The 16,335-nt window shown below is 43.9% G+C and overlaps 1 protein-coding gene across 1 annotated transcript in view; it reads left to right on the top strand.

Annotated features, from left to right (window-relative positions):
• LOC147110219 (rap guanine nucleotide exchange factor 2-like) overlaps nucleotides 1-16,335 on the top strand; it is a 148,960-nt gene that overhangs the window by 40,118 nt on the left and 92,507 nt on the right. The window contains exons 9-10 of the mRNA XM_086002496.1: nucleotides 14,531-14,771; nucleotides 15,499-15,873. Coding sequence (XP_085858622.1) covers nucleotides 14,531-14,771; nucleotides 15,499-15,873 — 616 coding nt within the window. The remainder of the gene's footprint in view (nucleotides 1-14,530; nucleotides 14,772-15,498; nucleotides 15,874-16,335) is intronic.

The following is a 16,335-nucleotide window of genomic DNA, read 5'->3' as shown; positions in this document are numbered from 1 at the left end:
TACGTTAAGTTGCAACGTTCCCTATAAGCTGTGCGGCTGCGCAGCTCTCTGTCGTTCCCGCACTGCCCAGGACTGGCTTTTGCAATGTTAAAGTTCAGACATGCGCGAATCTGTGAATCCTGTGCATCCAAAAAAATGTTACGGGGAACATTGTTAGGTTGTGTAAATATTTGAATAGAATGTCGATCAAAGGCGGTTATGCTGTCACTATATAGAGTGCGAATCAATTCGCACTTGTGGGAGTATTGTGTGCAGTTCCTGAAGCGTTACTACAGGGAGGATGTAACTGACCTTGAAACGGCGCAGGAAATCAGAGATAAAACATCTGTATAAATTTGCAGAACTAGGACTTTTCTTGTTGGCGAGGAGACAACTGAGGATGAATATAGTGAAGGTATTCAAATTAATAAGACTCAGGGATATAGAGGATCAGTTAGGACTGTTTGATTTGGTGCAGGATTGCAGAACAAGAGTGCATTAGTATAAGCTGAAAAAGGGAAGACTCAAGTGAGACGTAAGAAAGCATTACTTAACTGTGAAGATGGTCAGTTTTTGGAATAGCTTACCACGGGAGGTTGTAGGGACAAGTAGGTTTGATCTCTAAGCTCAAATTGGACAAGCATCTTGAAGAGGAATCCATCATTGATTACAACTGCAAGGACAGCAGGAAAACTGATTAAATGGAGCTATGGAGGAGTGGATCACCTACCCTTTACAGACACTGTCCAATTTCCATTCTGTTGTTTTCAATGGAATGAAAATCAAGCGGGTGCTCCAACGGGTGGGTGATCCATCCTGCCAGATTACCACTGGGGCAGTGAAAGCAAAAAATGTCCGCGTGGCTTTTGCTGGTCTTGAGGTTTTCTGTTTCTGAGAGCCCAGATCCCATATTACTGACAAGTGATTTTCTGTTGTATCCCATTCAATTATTTTCAGGCCAGTTCATTTATTTTACAGTAACTAAAAAACAAAATACTGCAAATGCTGGAAATCTGAAATAAAAACAGAAAATGCTAGAAATATTTAGCAGGACAGGCAGCATCTATGTAGAGAGAAACAAAGTTAACGTTTCAGGTCGATAACCTGAAACAATTCTAGCGACAGGTCATCGACCTGAAATGTTAACTTTGTTTCTCTCTCCACAGGTGTTGCCTGACCTGGTAAGTATTTCCATCATTTTCTGCATTTATTTCACATATTTAGGAAATCATACCATTTGCTGCAGAATGCCTATAAAAGTACAGGTTGGAATGGTCTATTTCAGATCTTTAAGAATAATTACTGTGGTGCAGCAGGCAACTTCGAGCAAAAAGAAGCTTGTACAGTAAATGTATTCTGCAGTTGTGCTGCAAAATTGTTTCACTTGTAGCGAATTAAGTCATAAATATTCAATTGTTTATAAGCATTTCAATGCATTCTCTGCTTTTATGAAAAAATAGCTCTCAACTGTGATGATTCAAATGACTAACTCAATACAGCTAAGCCTACCTCTCTACTGCTGTGGTGATTGAAGATTTGATTGAATTGATAAAAGGAATACTTAATCAACACCATCTTTAAATACCTTTTAATGCTGGTTACTAGTGCTAGTTTGTGTTGAAACAGCAATGTTTTTGTGTGCACCGAGTCTAGGTTTACACTTCATTGCAGTATTGAGGGAGCTCTGCTGCACTGTCAGAGGTGCCATCTTTCAGATGAGATGTTAAACCTCTCTCAGGTGGACGTAAAAGGTCCTACGGCACTATTCCAAAAGAGATGGGGAGTTCGCCCAGTGTCCCGGTTATATTTACCCCTCATTGAACACCTGAGAAACAGACAATCTGATCATTCATTTAATTGTTGTTTGTGGGAGCTTACTGTGCGCTTATTGGGTGCCACATTTCCTGCATTACAATAGTGACTACACTTCAAAAGTACTTAATTGGCCCTGCCTTCTATTACCTGGGCCCTAAGCTCTGGAATTCCCTGCCTAAACCTCTCTGCCTCGCTACCTCTCTTTCTTCCTTTAGTACGCTCCATAAAACCTAACTCTTTGACCAAGCTTTTGGTCACCTGCCCTAATTTATCCTTATGTGGCTCAGTGTCAAATTTTTTGTTTAAAATATTCATGTGCAACGCCTCCTGACGTTTTACTACGTTAAAGGTGCTATATAAATACAAGTTATTGTTGTTGTAGTAGTTGTTGTTGTTGTAAAGTGCTTTGGGACATCCTGAGGTTGTGAAAGGCGCTATGTAAATTCCCCTCTTGTTGGGTCTTTATATGACATTGTGATGACTGCATTTGCTGGATTAAAGTTGGGGCTAGAACATTGACCTTGTCCACTTGTGTGAGGTCATTAAACTTCTTGCAGCACTGCACCCAGGTCCTCGGGGCTAGACTCCTGGCATTGACCTCCACGGCTATCTGCTCCCACTGCCTTTTCACTGTGTGTCTGTGGCGCCTCCTTGCCCCTTGCGGATACAGGACATCTCTCCTCCTTTCCATCTCCTCCACCAAGGTCCCCAGAACAGCATCGCCAAATCTGGGTGCCCGTTCTTTCCCATGTTCAGCCGTTAATTCAGTCTTTCCCAGGTCAGAATGTCTTCCACAATGACTTCCAGTACCTGCTCCAGCCACAATGCACCTCCTCTTTAAGTGGTGCAGGCTAGCTTTAAGCAGTGCAGGTTAGCTTTAAGTAGTGCGAGCAATTATCGATTTTGGGTCCCACGCTGATGCATGCAGCCAATCAACAGCGCATTTAACGCTGGTTGCACGCAGAAATCGTGCAAATGAGCAGGCAGCATGAAAATGGCATCCTGTCTGCATTACATCCAACAGACATGGGTTAATCGCGCAGCGTGATCCCCGCACACGTTTTTCGGGGCTATCCAATTTAGCCCCCAGTGTTCCTTTTCAGACTGTTTTCCTTTGAGTTTGTATAGCATAGCCCATTTAATGATGAATAGAGGCAACCAATTGTGTGGGATTATTCTTGGCATTTAGATTTATGTCCAGCCAGATTGCTTTATAGATTGATGGTTGAAAACCAATTTGATTTTTAACATAATGCGTGTAATTTGTTCTGAAATTTTACTCAAATTCTATTGTGTGCTCACCGTATTGGCAACAGAGATTTCACACCTTAACGTGTGAAACTACTGCTCTCTTATTAGATACTGCCATACATGTATTCAGGCCCTTTGTGGCAGTAACATCACAGTTACTAGCCAGTTGTAGGAAACTGAAGTGATAGGAACAGCTTTTGTTTCTATACATCAGCCAACAATGAATTTTGAAAATAGTTCTCCGTGTTTTTTGTACCTCGGGTCATGGAGTGATGTTTTCACATTGGCTCCTTAAGTCACTGAGACATAGAAACGTAGAACATAGAAAAATAGGAGCAGGAGTAGGCCATTCGGCCCTTCAAGCCTGCTCCGCCATTCAATCTGATCATGGCTGATCATCTCAATACCATATTCCCGCTCTCTCCCCATACCCCTTGATGCCTTTTGTGTCTAGAAATCTATCTATCTCCTTCTTAAATATATTCAGTGACTTGGCCTCCACAGCCTTCTGTGGTAGAGAATTCCACAGGTTCACCACCCTCTGAGACAGCACCATTAATATTATTTGTCTGGGGAACTTTAAAGATGGACATCAGAATATCTTGAGGAGAGAAGCAATTAGCATTGAAGTATCCATTTCACATTTTAATGATCCACCTTTAGCACTAAATAAGAAAATGATTATCCCATGAGTGAACTTAATATACAGTAGGAAACAATGGAATACTGTACTCAGTTTATTTTATTCATGAGAAAGAGCTCACTCAAATTCACAGATCTTGCTCAGTCATAGAATGAAGTCGATGACCCACTGGTTTGAATTGTGTATAGGAACAATTAATGCAGTGAGCAGAATTAGTTTTAATTGATTTTCTGAATTAATTTACGAAGAATTGTACTGGGTTATATTTTAAAATATAAAGCATAAATCTAAATATTTCTTTTCTTTTCTATTCCGCCAGCTGCAAGTTCTTATAGTGAGTATTGTGGCATATGTGTGTATTAATGTTATTCTGGTCTAAGTAATGCAGTGTTTGCTTTTAGCTCGCAGTGGTTTCTGAAATTGCGCATTTAGTCCTTGTACCTGTTTTCTCTGCTTTAGTTACAAAAAAGCTTTTTGGGGAGTAAAGTTGGGAAGATGCGTCCATAACTCCACATAAGTCAACAGAATTCATGTCATTACATGGGCAGTCGCATTTACACTCCTGGAGTTGTAATATCTAATTGCAGGTCAATACCAATTTATTTGGTACGATTATCAACACCATTAATTGCCAAGTAGGGTTGCTGAATCTTAAGTCAAGCTAAGCAAAATCAGCCACTTGGTACCCCAGTACAATTTCTCCAGTTGCTTTGTGCTCCCTACAACAAAAAAGGTTCAGATTTATAGAAAGACTTTCTTGTTATAGTTGTCTCAAGCTGCACACTATTGTTATTCCACCTAATCTATATAAAAAGTACATTTTAGAACAATAAAACAGTTCAAGTGTGTTGTTAGCAATGTAACAGAAGCACATAATGGGGTCGATTTTCCTGGAGCCGTCGGGTGGGGTTTCAGGCGTGTGGGGGGGAAAATCGCAAAAATAGGGGGTCACGACCCCCCCGCCTGATTCCCTGACCCGACCAGAAATATTTAGATTTATGCTTTATATTTTAAAATATAACCCAGTACAATTCTTCGTAAATTAATTCAGAAAATCAATTAAAACTAATTCTGCTCACTGCATTAATTGTTCCTATACACAATTCAAACCAGTGGGTCATCTACTTCATTCTATGACTGAGGCGGGACTGGTCGTCGGGAGCCTAATCACCAATAATTGACATCTTTAATGCCATTTTAAGGGGCCCTTGCTATTTTCAGCCTTATCCCACGCTAAACACGCCTGGTGGGAACCCCGCTGATGAAACCTGGCGTGAACAATGTCGGCTTGCTTACTTTCAGCTGCAGGTCAATCAGGAAAGAAGAGATTTAATCAGACAGCATTTGTAGGTTGCAGGACCTTGTTGTTTCAGGCTTGGGGCAACTTGTTCAAGGCTTAGGCACAGCAGTGGAAGGTTGGAGCCTCACACACTTCTCCAGTGTGAGCTCCTGGGAAGCCCCTCTCGCCACCCTCACTCAGCGCTTCCTCAACTGAGGCACCTACCAGAAGCATGGGAGGCCTTTTTTTCCTTCCCCTCTTGGCATTAGAGGACCTCCAGCCCCAATCGCGAAATGACACAACCCACAACTGCAGAAGTTGCCATCTGAAATTTTATTTACAATAACCAACTGATGGCATTTTTAAAATAAACATAACATTTCACCCAAGTGACTACCCTTGTGATTAGTGGTGCTTTATTTTTCTCTTACGCGTGCTCCTACGTAGTGGATTCCCTGTGGCTTCAGCAGATGTGGAGGCCCCTTGCTCACTTTCCTGCTGCTCCTGTCTCGACACCTTTGGCGGGCGTCCTCTGGGGTGGCGAGCCTGTGAGGGTTCACCAGCAGCCTGCTGCTCCTGTGGCTGTGCAGGAGTTGAGACGTCTATCTCCGTTGGGTGTGGACTCCGGCGGGGCTCTGACCGAGGGCTCTGCAGTGGCATGGAAGTGTGAGCGCTTGGAGAGGAGCCCCCACTTCCTTGAGGTCTGCCACCAACCTCCCTCTCATGGGTCAGGTCCCCCTCAGTGCCTGCAAGTGGCTTGAGAGCAGCTTGCTGCACATCAGGGGGGCCATGGGGACCCGTTTCTACAATGGCAGTCCTACTCAGAGGGCCTGCCATGAAGGTCTGCTTTCTCTGCTCAATAGCTGACCATCGCTCCTCCAGAGATGGCAGTCTATTCTGAGCACTCACCATGTTTTCAACACTCTGGCGACTTAGCTCCTCCATAGCCGTAGCCATCCTCTCCTCTACTGTAGCCATCCTTTCCGCGGAGGTTGCTATCCTTTCTGTGGCGATGCGTTCATGCGCCAATGACTCCACAAATGCTCTGCTCATGTTCGCTATGGACTCTTCCATTCGCTCCACACTCGCAGCGACCCTGGAAACAAAACCTGCCAGACACTCCTGCATCTGTGCATGGAGATCCATCACCTCTTCTGTTGCTGATGGACCCAGAGGCAGAGGGTTGACATGCAGCAGAGCTGAGCTGGCAGAGTCCTGCGCCCTCCGACGAGGACTCTCCACTACTGTCCCTGTCTCCACCATCTGCTGATGCTCACTTGTGAGCTGTGATACACCAGGTGACAACACTACTCTATCTCACGAAGGTCCCACCGAGGTGTGAGTGTCTGCGCTGGTGCTGGGTGCACTGAATTCTGCTGACGCTGCGCCCTCAGAGGTCGGAGCTTCCTCTGAGGCGTCTGGCTGCTCAGCCTCTTCCTCCTCCGCAGTGGGGACGGGGGCTTCGGATGGTCCTGTGGGGGAGTAAAGGAAAGAGTTAGAGATGTGATGCCAAGGTTACATGCACATTGGATTTTGCAGATGTTCATAAGTCCAAATGATGTAGCTTCAGAATCATAACAGCGACTCATGCTATGTCAATGAGAGAGATGGAAAACTATTCTGTCACCAGCTTGCGGGCCTGCCCCTGTCTCTCCTTCCCCAGCTTCCACAGCCACATCAGCCCCGACAATTTCCAGGACTCTGTCCTCCCAGGGGGTCAGGTGGGCTATTGAGGGTGGGCCTCCTCCAGTCCTGGCTCGCTCTCTGTTGTTGTGAGCTCTCTTTTCCTGCAATGAGGGAGACAAGTGGAGTTTGAGTGAGAATGAAGGAGTGAGTGTAGAGATTGCATAGCATAGATACTTAGAGGGAGACAAAGATGGTGTGAGGCTGCAAGACCAAGGGCCCTCCCTGTGTGTTGTCAGTTGGGCTCAAAGCATCAGAGTGAGAGGGAGTGTGAGGGCTGCATGGTGGAATAGTTATGTGAACGTTAGCATAGAGAGAGGGGGAATGGGTAAGGGTGCATGGATGTGACTGTGAAGTGGGATGTGGAGGAAGAGAGTGCTAAAGCTGAGTGCTGGTGGGGAAAGGCAATGGGGATCAGTTTGAGGGTGATGGAAACTTCATACTTACTTTTCCTGTACGGTGAAGGTCATGGAATCGCTTCCGACACTGTATCCAGGTTCTTCTGGTGACTCCTAGCGAGTTGACATCTGCTGCCACCTGCATCCATGCAGCCTAGGTCTCAGTGGGAGGCCTCTTCCTCCCTGACCTAGGGAAGAGGACCTCCCTGTGGGCCCTCACCCCATCCAATAATGCCTGCAGTGAAGCCTCATTGAATTTGCTGCCAGCTCGGGGTCTGGCACTGGCCACAGCTGCTGCAGGCTCCTCTGCCATCCTGTGTGGTTCGTATGGAAGCCTGCAGAGGTTGCAATGCTTGCTATAGATTTTAAAAGCACCACGAATGATGACATCATACTGTGGGGCTTTCTGACTGGAAATAGTCAATTAGCAAGGGTTCCCACATGCTGGAAATGAATTGGCCAATTGAGGGAAAATTGCATCAATCTGGCAGACCCATTTACATTCGTGTGGGGACCCTGACATTCGGGGAACCCGACAATTCCCCGCACCTGCGGGAAAATTGACCCCAATATGTTTAGGCAACCCCTCCCTGAGAATATGAAGTGTAAATTTGACTATGAAAAAGTAACACAAACAATATTGCATCTATATTAGTTAATGTTTACTGATATGAAAGGACTTCTGATGAGAAAAACAGAAAATGTTACAAGCACACATCTGGTCAGTTAGTGTCAGAGAAAGAAAGAGAATTCGAATGAAGGGTCTGACTTGGAACGTCGAGCTGTCTTTCTCTTTCTGATGACCTGCATTTTCTACTTTTCTTTCAGGTTTCCAGCATGCACTGTTTTTCTTTTTAACTGAATCTGCCAGTGGTGCTCATGAGTTATTTCCCTTTCGAACACATGATTTAAAAGCTGTAAGGTATAATTAGAGATACAGCAGTAATATCATCTCAAGAAAAAACATCATTGCATTTTAAAAGTTGACTACAGCTGATTGTATAGTAAGAAAAATTCAAAAACTACTTGTAAAACATCCCCTAGCTATTACTAAATAATCACTGCTGCCATCTTGACATACTGGTTTCAAGGGAATGTGATGGCCCAGAAATTCAGGTCAGGGGCTTCCCACAGGTGCAAGCCCCCGACCTGCACTTACCTTGCGCGCCGGCAGTTGAGCTGTAGGGCCCCGTGGAATTCCGCTCCGGGGCTTGGCCCAGCTCCCGGCGCGCTGTGCTTGCATGTCCCAGGGGCGTAGTTAGTGCGATGCGTCCCCTGGGATCACGTGAGCCATGGGCAGCCATGAGGAGGGAAAAGCCCATTCATAAGATTGACAGGAAGACCTGTCTAAACTTATGAATACTATGGGCCTCAAAATAGCAGTAAACCTTAAAATAATTTTTTTTTAAATCACACTTTTTCAATAAATTACAAATTACATTAAATAACTATTTTAAACAATAATTTAAATTTTTGAAAAATATAATTTTATAAAAAAAGGGGCTAAAAATAAACTTACCTTGCTTTAAATTATTTAAAAATAATAAACCTGTGGAAAAAATGTTTTAATTTTAATTAATTGACCACTTACCTTGTAAAAAGCAGGCCTTACGCCTGCTTTTTAAATGTGTAAATCCTACAGGCTTAACCTCGCATGAAAACCTGCAAAAAAAAACTAAGTTCAAAGCGCACGCGCAGCCTCCCCTGCGCGCGCGTTCGACCTCTGAACCCCTTCGTTCAGAGGATCGGAAGTGCCGGTTTCCCGCGCATGCGCACTTCCATTCGGCTTACGGGTGAGTACCCCATGCGAACTCACCTGTGGAGAGCCGAATTTCTGGGCTGATGTGTTTTTTTATACCTATGACTGACATTTAGTCTTGTTTGCTCCATTGTTAGTCTCAAGTGAAAAGGATTGAGTGGGCTCAATCCAGTTTCCTATGGACATTCCTGCACAGCACTCTGCTACTCTGAATTAGGCATTAATTCAACAATTCTTTTTTAAAGGATAAAAGAAAGACCCAGTGGTAAATGGAAATCTTATACTAACTTAGTAAAATGGTTGCTTTAAGATGCATTTTGAAGAAAGCTGGTAGAAGAGAAGCTGTGCTTTGCACGTGGCCTACAGTGATTGAGGTTGTAATTTTGGTTGAGAAGTATTGTATATTGAACGGTAATGTTCTCCAGTTTCAGCCAGTAAAGTCGATCAATATTAGTTCGGCACTAAATTTATTCTCTGTAAGTAGCTGCCCATATTTTATTCACTATCCCATCCCGCAGACAAAAATAAAAATGAAAAACATACAGAGACAGTAACAAGAATACTATATTTCAATACTTTTCAAAGAATAATACTTTTCAAAGAATAACTCTTGAGATTATAAGTATGATTGCATAATCTGAGACTTCCAACAGGGAACATTGCTCACAGTGAGTGCATTTCAGGAAATCACGGGCGCACAGTGCATGAGTTCCCAAGATGTGCACCCTGTGAGGAGTGCTGAATCATGGAATTAGTCTGTATGGAATCATGGAATTAGCCCGTACGTTCTTAGGGCAAATGTCAATCACATTTGTGTCAATCACAGATAAGGCCATCTCTGATCACTTCCTTGTATCGCTCTCCACCCACATACCCCTTTCCCCTCCCAACCCTACTTCCTTCTGTGTCAGCCCCTGGAATAAGCTCTCTCCCAATTCACTTACAACTGCAATTTCAAAATCCCAACTGTCTAGTCTTTGGTCCTCCATTCACCATGACATTTCTGCAGCTACCGATCTGATCAACCATACCCCCAGCACCACCTTTGATGCCCTAATCCCCATTAAAACCATTACTCTCTCTCATCCTGGCCATTCCCCCTGGCATGGCCTGCATCTCCATTCCCTTAAGTCCAAGGGACGCAAACTTGAACAGATATGGCGAACAATTGGGTTAGCAATTCACCGCCAGATCTGGCCGGACCACATAAAGCACTAAAGGGTCCTGCTCTCATCTGCCAAAACTGCTCACTATTCCAGGATCATTCTGGAATTCAAAGATAACCCCGGCTTCTTTTCTCCACGACAAACCATCTTCTTAAACCCCTCTCCCCGTCTCCTCCGCACTCACCTCCAACAAGAAGTGTGAGGAGCTCATGGACTTCTTTGTCACTAAGATTGAGACCATCTGATCAGCTGCCTCTGCCACTTCCCTCTCTTCCACTAGCCCACTGGGCCAAACTTTCTCTAAGGTTCCCCCCTGCACTAGCCCTGAACTCACATCTTTCTCCAGTTTCTCTCCGATCTCCCTTCATGCCCTCTCCGAGCTCATCTTGTCCATGCGACCCACTTCATGCTCCCTCGACCCTATTCCCACTGAACTGCTGACCACCCAACTTCCTTTCCTGGCTCCCATGTTAGCTGATATTGTTAACGGTTCTCTCTCCTCAGGTACTGTCCCCCTCTCCTTCAAATCTGCCGCCATCACCCCTCCCCTCAGAAAACCAACCCTTGACTCGTCCGTCCTTGCAAACTACGCCCCATCTCCAACCTCCCTTTCCTCTCCAAAGTCCTTGAATGTGTTGTCGCCTCCCAAATCCATGCACATCTTTCACGGAACTCCATGTTTGAATCTCTCCAATCAGGTTTCTACCCCTGCCACAACACCGGAGTGGCTCTTATCAACGTCACAACTAACATCCTATGTGACTGTGACAATGGTAAACTACCCCTCCTCATCGTTCACTGCCCATCTGCAGCCTTTGACAAGGTTAACCACACCATCCTGCTCCAACGCCTCTCCACTCGCCTGGTTCCATCCTTATCTATTTAATCGTAGCCAGAGAATCACCTGCAATGGCTTCTCTTCCCGCTCCTGCACCGTTACCTCTGGTGTCGCCCAATGATCTATCCTTGACCCCCTCCTATTTCTCATTTACATGCTGCCCCTTGATGACATCATCCGAAAACACTACCTCAGTTTCCACTTGTACGCTGGCGACACCCAGCTCTACCTCAACAACACCTCTCTCCACCCCTCCACTGTCTCTAAGTTGTCAGACCGCTTCTCCGACATTCAGTACAGTATGAGCAAAAATTTCATCCAATTAAATATTGGGAAGACCGAAGCCATTGTATTCAGTCCCTGCCACAAACTTTGTTCCCTAGCCACTGACTCCATCCCTCTCCCCGACAACTGTCTGAGGCAGAACCAGTTCACAACCTTGTTGTCATATATGACCCCACATGAGCTTCCGACCACATATCTGCAGCATCACTAAGACCACCTTTTTCCACCTTCGGAACGTCACCTAACTGTGCCCCACCTCAGCTCACCTGCTACTGAAACCCTCATCCATGCCTTTGTTACCTCTAGACTTGACTATTCCAACGCACTCCTTGCCGGCCTCCCACGTTCTACCCTCCGTAAACTTGAGGTCATCCAAAACTCTGCTGCCCATGTCCTGACTCGCACCAAGCCCCGTTCACCCATCACCCCTGTGCTCGCTGACGTACATTGGCTCCCGGTTAAGCAACAACTCGATTTTAAAATTCTTATCCTTGTTTTCAAATCCCTCCATGGCCTCGCCCCTCCCTATGTCTGTAACCTCCTCCAGCCCCGCAAGCCCCCGAGATATCTGCGCTCCTCAAATTCTGGCACCTTGAGCATCCCTGATTTTAATCGCTCAACTATTGGTGGCCGTGCCTTCAGCTGTCAAGGCCCTAAGTTCTGTAATTCCCTCCTTAAACCTCGCTACCTCTCTACCTCTCTTTCCTCCTTGAAGACGCTCCTTAAAACCTACCTCTTTAACCTTATCTGCCCTAACATCTCCTTATCTGGCTCGAAGTCAAGTTTTGGATTTTTAACACTCCTGAGAAGCGCCTTGGGACGTTTTACTATGTTCAAGGTGCTATATAAATACATGTTGTTGAATGTGACTTCATCTCTGCTGCTTGTTATTTTACAAACTTTTTCTGCTTTGTTATCCTTCATCTTCACGAGTGTATATCAAATTTAAATTTAGTGAGAAAATTGCTATTACCTCCTTAAAATTAGATGATTTCTCCAGAGTAATTAAAAATGAGTTTTACTAAATGCAGACCAGAATGTACATGATGCTAAAACTGCAGGAAGGTAGCATAGACAATATGGCTTTTTTTTTAAAGTCTAGTACCAAATTTTAGATGACCAACAAAGGTTACTTTAACAGCCCAGATTTTGAGGTCAACAGTGAAGGAACGGTGCTTGCCGTTCATTACACTTACAGCTGCCCACAGACTTTTCATGGGCTTTTGAGTGGCAACTTACGGTTACTCGAGATCCTTTTCAATATGGTGCCTTTTAGCGGGGATCTGTAGTGCGTGTGAGTAAAGCAAGCAACAGTGTGTCTCTTCATCCAATCAGATTGAAGAATCCTCACCGAGACACGCAGACTAAACCAGGAAGTATAAATTAGAAGATTCAATATAAAATCATGTACAGAAAGTACATTAACGATTTGGAGGAGGGGACCGAGTGTAACACATCAAAGTTTGCAGATGATACTAAGATGGGAGGGAAAGTAGTGAGTGAGGAGGACATAAAAAACCTGCAAGGGGACATAGACAGGCTAAGTAAGTGGGCAGAGATTTGGCAGATGGAACACAATACTGGAAAGTGTGAGGTTATGCACTTTGGCAGGAAAAATCGTAGAGCAAGTTATTATCTTAATGGCAAGAAACTGGAAAGTACTGAAGTACAAAGGGATCTGGGGGTCCTGGTGCACGAAACTCAAAAGGTTAGTATGCAGGTGCAGCAAGTGATTAAGAAGGCCAATGGAATGTTGGCTTTCATTGCTAGGGGGATAGAATATAAAAATAGGGAGGTATTGCTTCAGTTGTACAAGGTATTGGTGAGACCACACCTGGAATACTGCATACAGTTTTGGTGTCCATACTTAAGAAAGGACATACTTGCTCTCGAGTCAGTACAAAGAAGGTTCACTCGATTAACCCCGGGGATGAGGGGATGGACATATGAGGAGAGGTTGAGTAGATTGGGACTCTACTCATTGGAGTTCAGAAGAATGAGAGACGATCTTATTGAAACATATAAGATTATGAAGGGGTTGGATCGGGTGGATGCAGGGTGGATGTTCCAGATGATGGATGAAACTAGAACTAGGGGGCATAGTCTTAGAATAAGGGGCTGCTCTTTCAAAACTGAGATGAGGAGGAACTACTTCACTCAGAGGGTGGTAGGTCCATGGAATATGCTGCCCCAAAAAGCTGTCGAAGCTACATCATTACATAAATTTAAAACAGAAATAGACAGTTTCCTAGAAGAAAAGGGAATTAAGGGTTACGGGGAGCGGGCAGGAATTTGGACATGAGTCTAGGTTCGGATAGGTCATGGCCCTGTGGGTAGCGGAGTGGGCCCAGGGGCCGTGTAGCCTGATCCTGCTCCTGTTTCGTGTGTCTAATTCTGTTAGATTCAGGAGATAGTCCTGTCATAGTGGATTGGCGGTTAGGATCAGATCAGCCATGATCTTATTGAATGGCGGAGCATGCTCGAGGGGCCAATTGGCCTACTCCTGCTCCTATTTCTTATGTTCTTATAAGTGAAACAAAGTGAGGGAAAGAGAGATGGGATTGAGAGAGAAAGATAAAAGAGACAGAAGGAAAAAGTTTTTTTTTTTAATTCTAAAATCTGATGGAATGAGACTCTACACTTGTAAAAGTACGTTTTCAGTGCCAGAGAGGTTGTTCAGCAGTAACTAAGATTTATCATGCTGTTAAAATTTTACTTGCACCTGAATGCACAGGCCCTGACTCTTTCTGGCATGTTTAGTGGGTAACTGGTGGGCACATACGGAAACTTCATGCCCTTCATGTATTTTAATGCCGAATCTATCTGTGAGGTACTGGTGTAGTGAAGCTTGTGGAGGAGTGGAGCAAATCGGACAGCAGCTTCTGGATTTCTGCGTTTAATTGCGCATGTGTGGATGCCAGAACTTGCTGTCCGATTTACTCCATCATAGCGGTGAACGCTGATAGTCTTAATGGAAAATCCGGGCCATGATGTATTGGAAATTGGATCTTTAAGAAAATAATTTTATGTAAAGAATGGGTTTACAAAAATAAATTGTTCTGTTGCTAACAAAAAATCGTCTATAACAACATAGTTTTATTTGCAGCAATATAGTCAGATATAGAAGTAGCACCTAAATGATGGATTCGTTATTGAAGGTTATCAGCATCTGACTAGAGTTCAAATGGAATATTCAGCCCCATGACCTCACTGTGCCATTAACTGACAAACTGATGTAGTCTTTGTCCTGTTTGTAACTGCGTACTAATGAACAAAAAGAAAATAATATTGTTGTATAATATAGTGTGGGGCAGGCTTGATAAACCAGCTGGTCTTTTCCTGCCCGTTGATTACACATGTTTGTATAATAATCTTAATAAAGCGGTCTTTCTTTATGCTTCTCACATATTTAGTTTATTTTGTTTTTCGAACAGAGCTACCAGATCAAGTTTTAAGAGTTTTCAAGGCAGACCAACAAAGTCGCTACATAATGATCAGCAGAGATACCACTGCAAAGGAAGTGGTAATTCAGGCACTTCGAGAATTTGCAATGACTGCTGCTCCTGAATCATACTCGCTATGTGAAGTCTCCGTTACTCCTGAAGGTGTTATCAAGCAAAAACGACTTCCGGATCAACTATCAAAGCTCGCTGACCGAATCCAACTTAGTGGCAGGTAAGGATGACTAAAATGCCAGAATCAATGTTCCTGCAAGGAAACCAATTAAAATAAACTTTTATTTACGTTGGATTTGGATGGGGAAACACCAAGTTTGAAGATATATTTAGAGCATTATCTATAGGTGTAATGCATACAAGCATAGCAGCATGTCAACCTCTGAATCAAATCGGTCACTACTTTGGGTGAATTATTTTTTGTCTCATTTTGTAAAGTGTTCTTTTCCCCCTCCGATTGCTCCCAACCCAATGTTCCCAGTCCTCTTTTCAGGGGCTGGCCACTGGGAGGTGCATAGAGGCACCTGAGTTCATTTACTGCTTGATGTTTTTTTCAGGGCCTGCCCCTCATGGAATTCAAACTCAGTTTGGCAAATCATCAAGAAGAAGGTTGCAGACATCAGGCAAGCTGTTGCTGCCGATGTTGCATAAGAAAATGTATGGCTGCAAATCCAGTTTGAGGATAGCATAGTGGGTGATGTGAGAGATTTCTAAAAAGTTGTGAGAATGTTAGAGCATCATGGGAAGTTCTGTTTCTGCTCGACGATTGATCTGAATGCAATGCAAAAAAAGTTGGGACGGGGAGGATGACAGTTAATTGCTCGCTGGTATAAAATAAATTGAAAAGAGAAACGATTTACACACCTGGAATAAGTCTGATCAAAGTGTTGTTGCTGTATTGTTTTCCTTTCAGTTAATGTAATGTTGATTATTTTTGCCTCCCTAAGGTACTACCTGAAGAACAACATGGAGACAGGGATACTCTGCTCAGATAAAGATGCTCAGGAATTGCTCCGGAAGAGTCATATCATGCTGCTACAACTAAGCACTATTGAAGTTGCCACCCAGCTCTCCATGAGAAACTTTGAACTATTTTGTAACATTGAACCCACCGAGTACATGGATGACTTGTTCAAACTTAAGTCAGAAACTGAATGTGTCAATCTGAAGAAATTTGAGAACATTATCAATCAGGAAACATTTTGGGTTGCAACAGAGATTCTTCGAGAACCAAACCAACTGAAAAGGATGAAGATAATTAAACACTTTATCAAGATGGCACTGCGCTGCAAGAACTTTAACTCCATGTTTGCAATTATCAGGTAAAAAATATATATACCAGTAAGAGAAACTTTTACTTCTAAAAAATGTTTTTTTTAAATCACGTTTAATTCTTGTATTCACAGAACAGAATCACAGATACCCCACAGTGCAGATAGAGGCCATTTCGGCCCATCGAGCCTGCACCGACACATATCCCACCCGATCCCCGTAACCCCTACACCAACACATATCCCACCCTATCTCCGTAACCCCACGTATTTAGTCCCCCTAACACTAAGGGTCAATTTATCATAGCCAATCAACCTAACCCGCACATCTTTGTAGGAAGGACTAAACTCTGATAATGGTACAAGTTTCTAATCACCTTTTGCTGTAAATAGAATGCAAGTAGCATAAATGTTCGATTTTAGTACACAATCCAACTCTATCATTAAGTTCAGCAAAAATGTACCCCTACCCCAACTACCTTTGAGTTTAGAGCTGGTAACTAAGGCCTGGAA

The sequence above is a fragment of the Somniosus microcephalus genome, chromosome 12, assembly GCF_052327205.1.
Source record: "Somniosus microcephalus isolate GS21.2 chromosome 12, FLI_Smic_1.0, whole genome shotgun sequence".
In the NCBI taxonomy this organism is placed as follows: Eukaryota; Metazoa; Chordata; class Chondrichthyes; order Squaliformes; family Somniosidae; genus Somniosus; species Somniosus microcephalus.
The sequence above is the reverse complement of the archived record's forward strand: the minus strand, read 5'-3'. Positions and strand labels throughout refer to the sequence as shown.